This window comes from Sminthopsis crassicaudata, chromosome 5 (genome assembly GCF_048593235.1).
Source record: "Sminthopsis crassicaudata isolate SCR6 chromosome 5, ASM4859323v1, whole genome shotgun sequence".
Classification (NCBI taxonomy): domain Eukaryota; kingdom Metazoa; phylum Chordata; class Mammalia; order Dasyuromorphia; family Dasyuridae; genus Sminthopsis; species Sminthopsis crassicaudata.
Genome location: NC_133621.1, coordinates 90,095,857 through 90,114,782, shown reverse-complemented (window position 1 = coordinate 90,114,782; position 18,926 = coordinate 90,095,857). Strand labels below are relative to the sequence as shown.

General features: G+C 33.0%; 1 protein-coding gene across 1 annotated transcript in view; it reads right to left on the bottom strand.

Moving 5' to 3' along the window:
• Positions 1–18,926, bottom strand: part of RHEB (Ras homolog, mTORC1 binding) — a 57,716-nt gene that overhangs the window by 6,769 nt on the left and 32,021 nt on the right. The window contains exons 3-4 of the mRNA XM_074267447.1: positions 11,376–11,443; positions 4,844–4,926 (exon numbers count right to left, since the gene is read on the bottom strand). Coding sequence (XP_074123548.1) covers positions 4,844–4,926; positions 11,376–11,443 — 151 coding nt within the window. The remainder of the gene's footprint in view (positions 1–4,843; positions 4,927–11,375; positions 11,444–18,926) is intronic.

Sequence of the window (18,926 nt, the reverse complement as noted above, 5' to 3'; positions counted from 1 at the left end):
CTGGGTGTCAAATGTATAGAAGATAGTCTACTGACACTCAGAAATTGAAAGGAAATACTATGACCAAAATAATCTAAATTTTAAAATATTTTACTTTACAATATAATGAAAAGTATTGTTGTTACAATGGCAATTTTATTACTTTCAAGTGCCTAAGAATATTATTCTGCCCAATTTTCCTAAAATATGATTCAAGAATGCAAATTCAAAAGGACTTTGACATCTCACCACACATTCATTAAATTGGTAAAGATGACACAAGAGAAGAATAGTAAGTGGCAGAAAGACAAAATAAACACTAAGCACATGCTATTGGTGGAGATGTATTTATTCCAATCTTCCAGAAACACACTTGGGTTTAGATTAGATATATAGATAAGAAGGATAAAGGGATTCTATAGATATACTAAAATGTTCACAAGAATGTACCCTCTAAATGAAGACAATCTGAATTCAAGTCCTGTTTTGGAGACCCTGGTCACTTCTCAGTACTAAAACTCATAAAAACGAAAAGATTATATGAAAGCTCATAAGGGACCAAGCTGTGTCCCTACACTAATAAAATCACAGGTCCAGTAAAAACCCAAGAAAATCAAATAAATAAATGCTGCAGCAACACTTTCTTGTGGTAAGAAAAAACCTGAAAGTTACTTCTTTGACTGAAAAACTTAGTATGTAAACACAATGGAGTATTATTGGTTCCATAAAAGGTGACAAATATGCTTAGGCTACAAGTTAGACCCTACTATGTGGATCTGGAGATAAAATTACAAGAATGAAACCATAATTTGTAAACATTTTATAGTGAACACTGATAAGAACTTATGCAAGAAATTATGCAAATCAAAGGCAGTAAGAAAAAAATATAAAACGTAATAATACAAATGATAATGCTAAAAGGCAGCTAAACAGATTAATTTTAATCATCCACCTCAATTTTAGAGAAAAGATGAAGTTCTATTTTTCTTCTTTTCAGAGAACTGGGAGATTAGCAATACAAGATAAAAGAAGTGCTTGCTTTGCTGGCTTTTTTTTTTTTTTTTAAATGAAAGATAAGTAAAATAGGGAGCATTTTATGTGGGGGAAAAGAGCTGGTTACATTAGGATGTTAAAACAATAACAAAAGGCATAAATAAAACATCTAACGAATAAATATAAATAACTCAAACTTTATGGTTTTTTTTTTGGGGGGGGTTATATTTGCTTATATGTTTCTGCTGATGTTTGCTAAGTTTAAAATTGGGGGAAAAGAAAAAAAAAAACCTGACCATTCTCACAAATTACTTTTCCGATGCCTCAAAATGTAGAGGTGGTACTAAGCCAATTCTATTATGCCAGAAAGATTTCTAGCATGCTTCTGGCAAAAGATTATTTTTCCAACAACTAGCCTAACTAATTATGGAGATGAATTCTTTGGCTACAGAAAACCATTCACGAATTAAGTAAATCTTCCACAATTGCCAAAGCCTTGAAGATCATACAAAAGAGCTCTATCCCTTTATATTATTTATATATTCTTCAAGAATCAGAAAATACTGGCACAGCAAGCATCAAATATCAATCAAATAAATAAATAAATAATCATAATTTTTAATAATCAGGAAATAAATATGTGCCTGATATGAGAATCATTTCTGAACTGGTCATTTATTAGTTACCAACTTGTTAGAGCTAAGATAAAAATTAAAACTAAAACAACAGATGTGAAAAACATGGTATATATTTAAAACAATGTGCCCTGGTGTATTTAAATGAAATAGTAACACCAATTAGAGTAATTTCACTGATAAAACAAGTTATAAGTCAATCGACTAATAAAGACCCAAGGATGTCAACAAGGGAAACACACAATTAGCATGTAAACTCATTAATGAAATATTAAAGAGAAATACATAATACCACAAGTAAAAACACTTCAGAAACCAGAAACAATGGAGAAAAAAACTTGAGTTTAAAATAAGCTTGATGAGAGACGCAACAAAGTCATGCCTAGTATGTTTATGAAATTGGAAGAAAAACAACAGTCACAAAAGGGAAAGATTTTTCTAGGAGACTCTCTTCACCAAAGACAACCAAGCTGCCACATTTTTGATTTGGGCATTCAGTTCAGCAGCTTGGTCATATAAAAGACATGTCCTTCTTATGCAGCAATAGCATTAGGTCTGGCAAGCGCTACCAGGCAAAGATTAAATATGGTCTTCTTTGTATCCCTAGCACTTAGCACAGTGCCTGGAACAAAATAAGCACTTAACAAATGCTTGCTGACTAAAGACAAACCTGGCTATCTTTGAAAAGCTCCTGCCTTGATGGAGCACAGAGTGACAAAATTTTTAGGCATTTCAGTCTCTGGAGTGTTGTTAAGTTACAAAAGAAGTCTGATCTCTCTGTCAGGGGAGGAAATACCTACCCCAGTGAAATTATGAGAGCTTTTGAGTGCTGGAGTATCTTCATTTGTCACACCACATTTGAAATTAATTCCTAGAGAAATAGATGGTCAACTTGGTTGACTTTTTTTGTAGCAATTCTGTTTTGATTGTTTAAATTATACCATTCTGGCACTACTGTCCCACATTTCACAAAATAACGTTCAATGGTTATGATATGGATTAAGAATAATTTCAACCAATTTCTTTTGAGTCATGAAAAAGACAGAAAATCTTTCAGATTCTCATAAGTAATCTTCAAAACTAGTATAGTTTGGATATTAATCCAAGCAGATAAATAATCATAAACAGTAAATATTATAACTATTTTGTTGATGGAGAAACAAGAATAGGACTTGCCTATCCAAGATAGCACTTAAGTCTTGCTACAGTTTCCTAATCCAGAGCTATATTAGCTATTAGGCTCTTGTTTCTTTAGATAAATTACCTATCCATGTTGTCAAATCTAGTTCAGCTGTTGCTCAATTTCTTTAATTTAATTTCTTTAATTTTTTTCCAGAAACAAAAAATACAATTTTCATCTTGATTCCAAAATCTTGATATAAGGCTTGATGATTGTATACAATCCTTGCAGAAGAGGAAACCGCTACCAAGAAGAAAGAATGTTCCACCTAACATTTTTAGTTCTCTGAGGCTAAAATCTCTCATAGTTAACTTGTGATGCAGTGACTTGTAAAAATGATAATTTCTCCAAACAAATATGGTGTTAAATAGTATCTATAAAGTCATTTGGTCTTCTATTACTGTTCATATTAGATTAAGTATAAATTCTAGACAGTATTTGTCAGACATAAATTAAAGTGAAAACACTCTCAGAATTTGTTATAATCAGATCTGGTGATAACCATAAATGTTGGCAACTGGATTCACAGACTGTCAGTCAGAAAGACCCTGGAGATGACCTTATATAAGTGCCCTCAAGAAAACCGAGGCTCCATAAAATTAAATAACTTGAGCAGGGTCCCACTTCCAAAATCAGCAAGTAGGAGAAACAGATCTAGGAACTGGAGTTAGATGATTCAAATCCTGAGTCTGTCATTTAATAACTGTGTGATCACAACCTTTATGTCAAAATTTTCTCATCTGTAACCAAGTACAATAGACTAGATGATGGATGGCTAGGGTCTTTTCCAACTACATGATTCTGGGATTTTTTGACTCCCAATCCAGTACTATTATGCCATCCTGTCTTCCATCATCTACATGTAATTTCAAAATTCTTACCCCCTTTTCCCCCCTCCCTCTATTCTACTTCTTCCCCAAAACCCCTCTATCCCATACATTAGTTAAAAGAAATTTAAGTTAAAGCTTCATTTTTTCCCTTATGGACTTTGTGGAATCTGTTTAAAAAAAAATTTCAATTATCTATAGTAATTTATACTTCAAGTATGGATAAATTAATTTCATGCCAAAGAAAAAAAGTTGAGACAGGAGAAAATGGAAAGGGAATAAGAGGTCTACAATAAAGTATGAAGTTGAGGGCATCATAAACCAAATTTTTCCTAGTTTGCAAATTTGTCACTTGGGAGCCTATCATATTCAAATTCAGTGGTACCCAAAATAAAGAATAACAACTTTTAGGGTGATCCAGGGAAACAAATTCCTTTGCCCCTAGCTTCCAGGCCCTTAAGATGATATGAAAGTCAAAACTCTACTCCTTATACCAAGAATATTATCCTGTGCCAGGTAAACAAGGCTACATATTCCAATAAGCTTAATAGAACATTTGCAGTATCCACACTAATGTTTTCATCCACTTGTAATGCTAACTGAAATATGACTATATGAAATTAATTATAATATATGCCTTTACAGTAAGATAAACTCAGGTCTATTTAGCTTGTTGGAAGATCATGCTAACAAAGTTAAAGTCCTGTCCTGGATCCTTCTATGGACTACTTAACTTCATCCTATTCTCTATACAACATGCCCTACACTTTGATGAGTCAAAAGTATTCCTTTTTGTGTGCTGCAAAGTATTATTAAAAACAATCTACTCCATAAGGTGCATAAAAAGAACATATAACACTTCACCAAACTAGCAAAGCAGCACAGAACTCATCTAATCAATGAAATTGAATTATTTATTCTGGTCAATGAGACTAGAAAGGCAAATGATGTGAAAAATCAATAGAAATGTCCTTTTTATTAATTCAATGATTCACACAGAATATATGAACGACAAATATCTTTTTTGTTGTTGTTGCTTACTGGCCCATTTGACTCAAAGGACAAAAAAAGCATTCCATCTGATGATTCTTTAGTACTAGTTCCACATAAGTTTCTTGTGGGGGAGGGTGGGCGGGAAGATAAGCTTTAAAATGAATTCTTTCTAAAAGACTAATAGCAACTATGTTTATGAAGAAGAGCTGAATATAATAGCAATGAGTACTTATTACCTTTTGATTGATGTAACTGAGTACACAAGAATATAACCATTAATGTCTATGGAGTACGTCTGAGGAAAAATGGAGTACTCATCCTGTAAGGGGAAAAAAAAACCCTTAATTATATTCAAGGAAATTATATAATACAAAAAGCAATCACCATTAACATTTTCCCAAAGAATATTAACTGTTATACAGAAATAAATACGTAAATGGATGCACTTACTTCACTATATTCCAAAGCAAGACTACCAAACTATACTATTACATTTTTACTCACCAAACATATCTAGAATAGAGTGGGTCAGGATTGTTTGTGGAGAGTGAGGAAGGACATATTTTAAAAGCAAGTACCTTAGCCTGGATAGAAAATTAATAATAACCAACATTTATACAGTTCAGGTTTACAAAATGCTTTACATAAAGCTTCACAGTAATTCTGCAACATATTCACAAGAGGTAATGCTCCCATTTCACATGAGAGAAAACTGAGGCTTGGAGGTGACTAGTGTTCTGACCCAGGTTTTCTCTATTCTAAACCCAGGACCACAACTGTAAACTGTCTTACAAAACTGGTTTTTGCTTACTTGTTACAATGAGTTAATTGCTGACTTTTCCCCAGATTTCCGAGAGGAAGTAACAACAAAGAATAAATTCTATATGGTTAAGAGTTGACAATTTTATAATAAAAAGAAAATCAGGTTGAGGGGTTAGAAGACTCATTTCTAGTCTCTGCTCTGCTATTAACTAGCTACACGATCTCAAGTAAGTTACAACATTTGCTTTGGGGTTCTATTGTCCTGAATGGTGACTACAGCACTCACTCACTCAAAAACATCTCAGCCTTTAATTCACTCCCTACTCCTGAGCCTTTTTCTCAATAACCTAACTAGCAGCCTTATAGCCAAATTTCTTCAAGTTTTAGAACCATGATCAAATCAACAGTGCTACTATTCTTGGAAGAGGTGTATACTCTGTAACCCTATCGACCATTCCTAAACCAAAACATCCTTTCTGACTCTACTTCCAAGTGTTCTATGCCCTGTCCTTCCCATTAGAATGTAGGCTCTTTGAGGCCAGAAATAGTATTTTTGTATTCTCAGTGCTTAATATACTTCTTGGTATACACTGCTTACATATAGTCAATATACTAACAACCTATACATATAATACACACACAATTATTTTACATGGGTAAAATATTAGTGGAAAAAAAAAATACTAAGGCACGCAGGGTAAGGAAAGCTAATGTTCTCCTTATCATACCCCAGTTTACCATTGCTGCATATGATTTTTGTTTCTGGTGTTTTCCTTTTTGTTACTTGTTTTTTTTAGAATTTAATCTGCAAATAACTATATGTCTTAAAGCTTTTTCTATATAAATTCAGCTTCCATTTTTATAAAAGAAATGTAGAAATTTGTGTGATAGAATTTTTTCGGAATACAAGTCTATACATCAATGTAATACCTGTATTATAATCACTTATAAAATACTTTAAGGGTGCCATTTCAAGAGTTTAGAATATAATTATTAAAAACCAGCCAGATGCTGGAAAATCAAATACAAAAAATGAACTAGTTATAGCCAAGAAGTTTGCATTTTACAACATATACAAGCAAGTAAACAAACACAAGTTAATTTGAGGACAGAAAGAACAGTAACAAATTAAGAGGATAAAAAGTTCCCAGTAAAACCTGAATTATAAGGCTTGAAGGAAGACAAAAGATTCTGAAAGGGAGATGGAGAGATAGTATATTCCAAGTACAGGAAACTGCTTGTGCAAATGAATGAGGTTTGTGTTGAGGTCAGGAAAGTTATTAGTCCAATTTAGCTAGAATGAGAATTAAAGGATAAGAATAGAAAGAAAATGAGAAATAAGGCCAGAAAAATTAGGTGGAGAGACTTAAGAGCAGGCTATGGGACATAAAGATATTCACAGAGATAATTTGTTTTCCAGAAAAACACTGACAATCTATGAGGACAAAAAGGAAAGAATATGAAAAACTTATTAAGTAGAGTGAAGGAAAAGCTTCAACAAACAAACATTTTGCAAGTGTCACTATTCCTGGCATTGGGAAAACAAATATAAAAACTGAGTTGTGGTCAATCAGTTCCAATTGATCAATAATGAACAGAACCAGCTACACCCAGAGAAAGAACACTGGAAAATGAGTGTGGATCACAACATAGCATTTACACTCTGCTATTGTTTGCTTGTATTTTTGTTTTTTTTTTTTCCCTCCCAGGTTATTTTTACCTTCTAAATCCGATTTTTCTTGTGTAGCAAGACAACTGTATAAATATGTACACATATATTGTATTTGACATATATTTGTACATATTTAACATGCATGGGACTACCTGCCATCTAGGGGAGGAGGTGGAGGGAAGGAGGGGAAAAGGTGGAACAGAAGTTTTTGCAAGGATCAATGTTGAAAAATTACCCATGCATATGTTTTGTTTATAAAAAGCTATTTAAAAAACCTGAGTTGGTTCTTGCCTCACAGGAGAATAAGGATTTGAGAATTTCAGAGGGACAAGCATTCCCTTTGGTCATGAGAACAAGAAGTAGAAGGCAGTCAATCATATCCAGGAATTCTTGAAGGGGCATAGTTTGGCAGACCCACACTGAAATAGATGAATTATCTTCAAAAGCTGATCAGCAGTAGCTGTAGTTATCATTCTTGCTTCCAATTAGCCCATTCTGCCCAGGATTTAAACAGTCAAAGTAAAAAGGCAGCAGGCAAAAGCAAAGACTGAAAAGAGAGCTAAGCTATGGCAGAGAAGATAGTGGAAGGCCATCAGGTCCTCATACAGGCATCTCAGTGTAGATGACTCAGAATGAAGCTATTAGCTCCACCCAATGAATTCCAATAAAAAGTTCTGTTCTTTCCCTCCTAACTTTCTGTGTTTAAAAACAGACACTATATTACACTTGCTTCTTTTATAACTTTCCTGTAACTTGATTTTTAATATCAATAGGCCAAGGGCTACCTAGACATAAACAAGATTTTAAATTTAAGCTGTAAAACCCCTCTGCCTTTACTTTAAAGATTGTCCAAACATGGGGATCAGAATTATTGATTAATTTTTTTTTCTGATAAATTCTTATAAAACTAGAGTAGAATGGAACTCCGAGGGCCATTTCATTGCACCCAAGCTAAAATAGCAAAATGGTTGTAACAAGATATATAGCCGATTAAGTCTCCAGAAATAAAAGGAGAAAAAAGGAAAGGCTTGGAAACTGAGCTGTGATCCTATTTAGTGGGAAGGACAGAGCAGAAAGAAGCCAATACCAGCTGGCCAATTTCACCCTCCACAGCAAAACCCATACCCTACCAGTACTACCAAAAAGGTTTTCCCTGTCTTCTTGTATGATAAATTAATCAACTGCAGTAGAAAACAAAACACAAATGTATATAGTTCCAGTAACAAAGAATCTCACTACATATTGAAGACTAAGATCCTCAAAACATGACAAAAATCTTTTAATGCTTTTTTTCCAAGGAAAAAGATTTATCTTCACTAGGGTCTTCTAAATTCTCTCTGTGTGTGTTCCATTGCCCATGCTCTATGAACCAAAACTCTTGCTCACTAGAAAAACAGAGAAATGAGGTGATTTACTCAGCATGTATCAATAAATACAGCAGTGTCTCTACTGGTTTGTATTCTAAAGAGATCATAAAAGAAGGAAAGGGACCCATCTGTATACAAGAACGTAGCAACCCTTTTTGTAGTATCAAGAAATTGGAAATGAGTGGATGCCTATCAATTGGGAAATGGTTGATAAATTATGGTATGTGAATGTAATGGATTATTATTGTTCTATAAGAAATGATTAGCCAAGATTATTTCAGAGAGGCCTGGAGAGACTTAACATGAACTGATGCTGAGTGAAATGAGCCAGGAGATCATTGAATAGGCAACAACAAGATTGTATGATCTATTTTTATGGACTTGGCTCTTTTCAACAATGAGATGATTTAGGCCAATTCCAATAGATTTGTGATGGAGAGAGCCATCTATCTAGGCCCAGAGAGAGAACTATGGAAACCGATTGTACAACATAATATTTTCACCATTTTTGTTGTTTGCTTGGTTTTTTTCTCTCTCATTTTTCTTCCTCCATTCTGATCAGATTTTTCTTAAGCAGCATGATAAATGTAGAAATGTTTAGCAGAACTGCACATATTTAACCTATATTGGACTGCTTGCTGTCTAGGGGGGAGGGGAAAGGAAGGGAAAATATTTTGGAACACAAGGTTATCAGTACCTTGCTCTGAATATTCCCTTTACAGTTTTTAATTATATTGCCTTGTATGTTATTTCATGATGTTCTGCAATTTATGTTTTTTGGGGGGTTTTTTTGTTGTTATTTTTAAGGTGTTCCTTTTTCCTATGAGAGGGATGATTATTATATGAGTGAGTGAAGAAGTATTTATTAAGCATGTGTATCATATAGGAAACTGTGTTAGGTGCAAGGGGATACAAGTATCAAAGTCAAATAGTTTCTGCCTTCAAGGATTCCAAAAGTCAGGACACAGAAGCCAAAGAAAGGAATTTTTGGCTGGGGAATGGGAAAAAGGAAAAGGGAGAGTCATAGGAATGATGAGTGGAAACACTATCTTGCTCCGATTTGTACTGATTTGATAACTATTTTTACAAGAAGAGGTGGCAAGAAGGAGAATGGGATAGTGCCATGTACATAGAAGTTATTGGCAGATAAGAGTCTACAATAGAATGGGAAGCACAGTGAGAACCTGCTATGGAAATAGGTAACTGTACTTGTGTAATGAGATTACATTTACTAAATATTAGGTTGTGTATATAGTAGACATTTACTAAGGGGTTTGATGAGTGAATGTTAAAATGTAAAGAGTTAAGTATCAATCACAATTACAAAATGCTAATATAAAGGAAAAGTATAGATAAATTCCCTTTATGATTCCAACTTGGTATTCTTGAAGATTATTCAGTATTTTTAGAGTAGGTTTCTCAAGACTTGGTTTCTCAGATCTTACGCTTTAAAATTACCACTGACTGGCAATAAAACTAGTTATAATACAAGAGATTTTCTGGGAAGGCAAAGGATTGGTAGAATGGAGAAAAGGAGAGATTGGATAAGGACTATATATGTGTCTTCCACATTATGGAAAGCCTAACTGCTAGGGCAAAGGACACCAAGACATTAATTTTTTTAAAAAAATACAGTCCAATTTAATACAAAATTAAAAACAAATTTTCTCATTGCTTCAGTGCAAAGAGCGCCAACTATACCTGGAGTCACAGGCTCCAAGTTCAAATCTTGCCTCTGATAATTACTATCAGTGGGGACTTTAGAGAAGCCACAACCTCTGTGGGCTCCAGTTTCTTCATTCATAAAATTGAGAATTTGAATCTAAACGATACTGATTCTATGCCCTGGCCTAGTTATAGCACAAAGAAATTAGGCATGAACTGGAAGGAAGCCTTTAAATTTAGCTACTCACAAATGGACTAGAAAATGGAAATTGCATATATTAAATACTACTACTACTACTACTACTACTACTACTACTACTACTACTACTACTACTACTACTACTACTACTACTACTACTCCCTTTAATAATCTTAATAATACTAATTAAGACAGACAGACAGCTATTTCCCATCTCTTCCCCTCCCCCCATAAAAACAACCCTTAAACTGAATGAAGATACCAAGTTGGCTTAAAATAATTTTAAAGTACATGATATTTGAGAGGTTTCTTATCTGTCTTTTTATTTTACTGGCCTCAAAGGTTAAATTGCAAATCAAATTTGACTTCAGAGTATTGTCATACAATTTAAGTCACTATTCCTTTATTACATTTTCAATGGAAGCAGTAAACAAGTAGACTTTTTTTCACTATTAACAAAAGAAGTACTTTTAAGTAAACAATTAGCAAGGAAAATTCTTTAACAACATTCAGAGTCAGAATATCATAGTGAATATAATCTTTTCTAAAACTATGAATATTAAATTAAAGGAACATTACAATATCAATGAAGAAATCATATGAACTGTATGATTAGGACAATTAGGATCTATTAGTATATATTCCAGTTTCTTAAACTGTGTGTCTTGACTTCATATGTAATTTCCTAACTCAAATAGGGGAGGTCACAAAATTATAATGTATTATCAATAAATATTTGGTTTATATGTATTTTTTAAACCCAAATTTCTTGGGTAAAAAGGGATCATGAGTAGAAAAAGTTTAAGGAAAAAAACTTTAAAAGATCATCCTTTACATACATTTTAATAAAATTAGCTGATTTATGCAGATATTGAGACTATCTCAAAGTTTAGAGAGTAATATATGGACAGAACAGATTCTGAAAGGCACAAAATAATCTCTACTTTGGAAAATTAAACTTAATTTAAGTATAACATTTATACTGTATAATTAATATGTTCAGAATAAACATCATCCAAATTTGAGTGGAAAACAATCAAAGCTAGTGTGTCAAAATGGACAGATTTACTATATAGAGCTTTAACCCATTAGAGATTACTTACTTGACCAGCTGTGTCTACCAGCTGAAGATGATATTCTTGTCCATTTACTGTGATCAATTTTGTAAATGCTACAAAACAAAAACAAACAAAAGGAATTATGTTAATCTACAGTTAAAAAAAAACTTTCCACCCAGAACACTTACTTTATTAAGACTTCATAACAGTGATGAAGTACCTAAAAGAGCTCAACACAAAAGAAAATCATTCTTTCCCCCAGTTTTCATCATTTAATATTCACAATGAAGGCATTTTTACACAAGTCACAAATGAACTAAAAAACCTTGAATCCTTTTTTTTTTTTTTAAATGTTTGCAAATTATGGGCAACTCTATAACCCATTAGAGTTACTTATGAGCTTTCTTTTTATATCAAATTTAAAAAATCTGATTTTAATTCAAAAGGCTAACAACTTCATTAATATCAATAACATGATTTCTAAGCACAGAGTCCTATGTTAATTGAAATGCTAAAAATATTCAGTATAAAAAAGGATTAGAAATTTTCATTCTAAAACTGCAAATTCTGAGTTAGGGCAATCATTTCCACTGAACTTAATTTAATGGCACCAAGCATGCTGTTCTTGATCAAGGTAAAAAACAAAAAACAAACAAACAAAAAAAACCCCCAACAACTCAGAATATTAGAATACCTATACATGTTTTTAAAATGAATAATTCCTTAGAATTCTTAATATCTCACTTTTTTTGCATTTATTAAATATTTAAAGTTCCACTATCATATTGGGAATGCATAGAGGGTAAGTGCTAGATATGTAATCCTTGTTCTACTATAATTAATCTATGATCCTAGAGCTTCACTTTGATTTTCAAATAAAAGATGATGTAAAAATCAGTTCAAAGAGAGGTTAAAAATTTAGATTATCAAAGCTTCAGGACAAAAACGGAAAATAATTATTTTAGAAATGACAACCAACAGTTCAAAGTAAGGTTATTAAGCCAAGAAGGGATATACAAGTTGTTTTAAGAGTTAGTTCATTGTTAGCAAATGACAACTTTCTTCCAATTCTCCACAAGCAAACTAAAAAATCCAATTTCTAAAATAAATAAGGGTGAAAAGGGGAGAATTAAGACATGAAAGGAAGAGGGGTTATTTCCTTTACTAAGTTTACTTTTCATTTCTTAATATTTCATTAGAAGATCACAAGAACTCAGTAGGTGCTTAATAAAGATTTACTATTATACTCAAAATCTTATTATATCTAAGCAATCTGCACTTTGCACAGAATGTCTTCTAATGCTTAAACAACACACTACCTTTCACAATTAAAAGGTAACATAGGAAAACAGTTGGACAGTAAACTACTATTCACCAAGTAATGCAATGAAGACAGATACAAATAAAAAGGATAATCACATTTCAACATTATTTGTATGCCTGAACAAATAATTTTTGAAATGAATAAAGATGACCTAGAAAAAATAACAGATGGAAGAATAAAAGGCCGAGAATTTCAAGGGAATTAATGGGGAAAAAAAAAAAAGTCAGATGAAGGTAGTCTAGGTATACCTGATCTAAATTACATAGCAGCAGTCACCAAAACCATTTGGTATTGGCTAAGAAATAGACCAGTCGATCAGTGGAACAGATTAGGTACAAAGGACAAAAAAGGGTACAACTATAGCAATCTAGTGTTTGATAAACCCAAAGATACCAACATCAGGGATAAAAATTCATTATTTGAAAAAAACTGTTGAGAAAACTGGAAATTAGTATGCCAGAAATTAGATATGGATCCACACTTAACACCATATACCAAGATAAGATCAAAATGGGTCCATAAAGAATGAGATCATAAATAGATTAGAGGAACAGAGGATAGTCTACCTCTCAGACCTGTGGAAGAGGAAGGAATATATGACCAAAGGAGAACTAGAGATCATTATTGATCACAAAATAGAAGATTTTGATTACATCAAACTAAAAAGTTTCTGCACAAACAATACTAATGCAAACAAGATTAGAAGGGAAGTAAAAATTGGGAAAATATTTTTACAGTGAAAGGTTCTGATAAAGGACTCATTTCCAAAATATATAGAGAATTGATCCTAATTTATAAGAAATCAAACCATTCTCCAATTGATAAATGGTCAAAGGATATGAACAGACAATTCTCAGATAATGAAATTGAAACTATATCCACTCATATGAAAGAGTGTTCCAAATCACTACTGATCAGAGAAATACAAATTAAGACAACTTGAGATACCACTACACACCTGTCAGATTGGCTAAGATGACAGGAACAAATAATGATGAATGTTGGAGGGAATGTGGGAAAACTGGGACACTTAATACATTGTTGGTGGAGTTGTGAAAGAAGCTGGCCATTCTGGAGAGCAATTTAGAACTGTGCCCAAAAAGTTATCAAACCATGAATACCCTTTGATCCAGCAGTGCTGTTATTGGGATTATATCCCAAAGAAATACTAAAGAGGGGAAAGGGACCTGTGTGTGCCAAAATGTTTGTAGCAGCTCTTTTCGTAGTGGCTAGAAACTGGAAGATGAATGGATGTCCATCAACTGGAGAATGGTTGGGTAAATTATGATATATGAAGGTTATGAAATATTATTGCTCTATAAGAAATGACCAGCAGGATGAATTCAGAAAGGCTTGGAGAGACTTGCATGAACGATGCTGAGTGAAATGAGCAGAACCAGAAGATCACTATACACTTCAACAATATTGTATGAAGATGTATTCTGATAGAAGTGGATATCTTCAACATAAAGATCCACTTCCAGCTGATCAATGATGGAGAGAAACAACTACACCCAGAGAAAGAACACTGGGAATTGAATGTAAAATATTAGCACTACTGTCTATCTACCCAGGTTACTTATACCTTCGGAATCCAATACTTAATGTACAACAAGAAAATTGGATTTACACACATATATTGTATCTAGGTTACTGTAACACATGCAAAATGTATGGGATTGCCTGTCATCTAGGAGAGGGAGTAGAGGGAGGGAGGGGATAATTTGGAAAAATGAATACAAGGGATAATGCATATATACTGTCAAAAAAATTTATAATTATGGAGAGTACCAAAACTATAGTTCCGTACACTATTTAATATGCCCTTAATAGGAATTCAATAAATGTAAGTGAAGATGACTAATTGGAAGTTATTCTCATAGCCTTTATTCAGAACTAAATTATTACTGTACCTTTTACTTCAAAAAAATGGCAGTGTGCAATGAAAACATTTACTTAGTGTTTATCACAGGCAATATTATGCTAGATACAAGGGAACAAGTCAAAATGAACACGGTCCCTGCTCTCAAGGAGTTTAGGGTTTATTGAGAGGTAAGAGGAAAAGAGGACTAGGGAAGAAAATACAGACAAATAAATGAATACCAGGTAATATGAGGGGAGGACACTAATAGGATTGAGGTGGGCAGAGAAAGAATGGCTATAAAAAGAAAGTCAGGGTCTTGATACCTAAGCTAAATGTTAAAGGAAGCTAGACTGTCTAAGAGGCTAAAGTGAAAAAAGACATGAAATGAAGAAAATGAAAATGGCCTTACTCCTTATTTAAAGCCCTTTACCTTCTCAAGGATTCCCCACACAGAGGGAAGGTTGTGTGAAAGTTTGGAAGTTGAAGATGGAATGCAAATTTGGCTGAACAGAGAGTTCATTAATGGATGGAAAATGAAATAAATTTGAAAAGAAGCTAGATTATGGACTGCTTTAAATAACAGTTTGGAGTTATAAGTGGAATTATAAATCCATTATATGTTCAAGTTGTTCTTCTCATTTGAAATCTTGTTTTATTTGCTACTTTGTATTCCAATATAGTTTTAACAATAGACACAGTTTTTAAACTCACAAGGGCCTAGTCAACAAACAGTAAAATTCAGTTCATCAGAACCTAACAGAAGCTCTTAGTCCAATACCATACACTTACATCTGCATGGAAAACTTTAAAACTGATTTTCATAACATTCAATTAACTATAAACTTATTTTATTTTCCCCTCAAGTTTTGAGTTCCAAATTCTCTCTCTCTCCTTTCCCCTCCCTGAGATGGTTAAGTAATCAGATATGGTTTATACATACCTATGCACTTATGTAAAACATTTCCATATTAGTAATTTTGTACAACTGGATTCAAATCAAAGAAAAAAAAAAGTAAAAAATAGTATGCTTTAGTCTGTATTCAAACAGTATCAGTTCTTTCTCTAGAGGTAGACAGCATACTTCAACATGAGTCCTTTGGAATTGTCTTGAATCATTGTATTGCTGAGTAACAGTTCTTCAAACAATTTTGCTATGAACATGTATGTATGAATTTCTCCTAGTTTTGTTTACTTCATTATGGATCAGTTCATATAAATCTTTCCAGGTTTTTCTAAACCATCCTTGCCATGTTATTTATTATAGCACAATAATAATCCATTACAATCATATAGCACAGGGTATTTAGCTATTCCCCAATTGATGGATCCCTTCAATGACCAGTTCTTAACTACCACAAGTATTTGAACGGATCTTGTTGTTTTTTGTTTTTGTTTGTTTTTTGTGCCGGGGGTTGGAGAACGTCTGGGATATAGACTTAGCAGGGTATGCACAGTTTTATAACCCTTTGGGCATAGTTCTAAAGTATTCTCCAAAACAGATGATTCAGTTCATAACGCGACCAACAATGCATTCCTGCCTTAGTTTTCCCACATGTCCTGCAACATCCAACGTTTTTATTTATTATTATATTAGCCACTCTGATAGGCAATATTTATATTTCTCTGATCAATGGTGATTTAGAGAATTTTGTTTATATTTATTAACAATTTATCAATTGGGGAATGACTTATTTTTTAAAAAAAATTTCTCTATATATTTGAGAAATAAGATTTTTATCAGAGATATCTGTTGTAAATTTGGTTGCATTAGTTTTGTTTGTGCAAAAACTTTAATTTGATATAATCAAAATCATCTATTTTATAATGCTTTTTATATCTTCTTTAGTCCTAAATTCTTCCCTTATCCATATATCTGACAAATAAACTGTTCCACACTCTCTTAATTTGCTTATGGTATCACCATTTATGTATAAATCATGTAACCATTTTGACCTTATTTTGGTATTTGAGGCAAATGTTGGTCTATACCTAGTTTCTGCCATACTGTTTTCCAGTTTTCCCACAGTTTTTGTCAATGATGAGTTTTTGTTCCAAATGCTTGAGACTTTTGGATTTTTCCATATACTGGATTACTATGGTCATTTACTATAATGTAGTTTGTATTTAATCTATTCCATTGATCTACCACTCATTTCTTACTTAGTTATCAGATTGCTTAGAGAATTGCTGCTTTAGAATACATTTTTAAGATCTGGTAAGCTAGACCACCATCTTTCACATTTTTTCCCCCCACTGATTCCCTTGACATAAAATGAATTTTGTTATTATTTTTTCTAGTTCTATAAAATAATAATTTGGTATGGCACTGAATAAATAGATCAATTTAGGTAGAATTGTCATTTTTATTATAATGGCTCAGTCTATCCATGGGCTATTAATTTTTTTCCAATTATTTAGATCTGACTTTACTTGTGTGAAAAGTATTTATTATATAGTCATGTTCATAGAGTTCCTGGATTTGTCTCGGTAGGTAAGACTCCAAGTATCTTATACTGTCTATAATCATTTTAAATGGAATTTCTCTAGCTCTTGCTGCTGGACTTTGTTAATAAACAGAAATGCTAAAGATTATGTGGATTCTTTCTGTATCCTGAAACTTTGATAAAGTTGTTGATAATTTAAGTGGTTTTTTGGTTGATTCTCTAGGACATTCTGTGTATAACATTTTATCTGCATTTGCAAAGTATGAAGTTTTGTTTCTTCATTGTTTATTCAAATTCCTTTAATTTCTCTTTTGTAGCTACAGCTAACATTTCTTGCACAACATTAAATTATCTAATAATGGGCATCCTTGCTTTACCTCCAGGGAACTTTCTTTTAAGCACTCTAGTAGATAAAGAGTTTACATATAAAATAATGAAGCTAGAACAAAAATTAGAATTAAAAAAATGTAGCTTAGTTGGGATTCATATCTCTAATATTTAATAGCAAGAAGGGAAAAAACAAAACAACAACAAAAACAAAATGGGCAGCTAGATGTCACAGTGGATAGAGCACCAGCCTTGGAATCAGAAAGATCTGAATTCACATTTAATTTTAGTTCCTAGCTGTGTGACCCTGGCAAGTTACTTAACCCCAAATGCCACTCATATCCACACAAACCCCAATAAATATTTATGAATGTCCTTATTCTATGCCTAGTACCCTATGTACTATGAGGTATACAATCTAAGGCACAAAACCCTGATCTCAAAGAGTAATATAGGTTCAGAGATTGTGGTACTGCACAAATCAATCCCTGCCTCAGCTTTCTCATGTGTGAAATGGGAATAAAAATAGTATACTCTCCTATGCAGGGCTGTCATAAAAATAAAAAGAAGTAATATTTGCAAAGTGTTAAACTGCCATTTTTACTTGTTATTATCATTATTACTCTGAAATATTACAAAGACAGAAACAGTTATTTACCAGAGTGGTAGAGATAAGACCATGATTTCTAAAAAGTGAAAGAGACTTTAGTGCCAGTTAATCTCCAACAAAAAGAACCTTAAGCTATGCCATAATGCCTTGACTTTAAAGTGACAACCAACTAAAGCTGGAAAGCTAGCAGTGTCCTAATCTAATTGATTTGACTAAAATACCCCAAGCTTTCAACACATACAGAATAAGAAAGTTTCAATGACAGTAGTGGTTCATTAACATATAAGGCTAATTTATAACCCACAGCCAACATTGAAAATGAATTCAACAGGAAAAGGTGAACACAGTACCAATTTAAAGGCTAAAGTTACATTTTTTAGCAGATAGAATTATTCTCAATCTCTACAGCATATTTTCTCAAAGAGAACTTTGCAGTATTTCCACACAAGATAAGGGATGAATAAGGATCCTTAAGGTTATACCACTGATTTTTAAGTCCCAAGATGGCTCAGCTCTCTCCCGAAAAAAATCATCCCTCTTGTGCTAATCACTCTTTCTCCTCATTTCCTCATCTCATTCCCTTAGTGAAGCGGTTTGATTATACACCATCCTTTTCTCTAGTCCTTGATCCCCTTATCATATCACTAATTGCACCCTGCTAAGCCTTGGCCTTTTATCATTCCCATCATCTGCTGCCTTAGACCCCACACAAGCTGCTGAATGCGGGTGGAAAAAAAATCATGTAACCATTCTGATCTAGATCCATTACAAATTATATTACATAACCTCAACTGGGCCCTTACTATTACTAAGAAACACTACTATATATTTCCTTAAATTTTCAGTGGTTCTTCCAAACCTTTACAATCTTCCTCAAACTTCTCATGGCTCCTCCTCTGCACTATCTTGTTAGCTGCTTCATATTTTGCAAGGAAAAAAAAAAAAAAAAAAAATGAAGTCATCTGAAGTGAACTTCTTACCTTCTGTCTCTTCCTGCTGTCACATTTTCATATGCTTTTTAAACCAT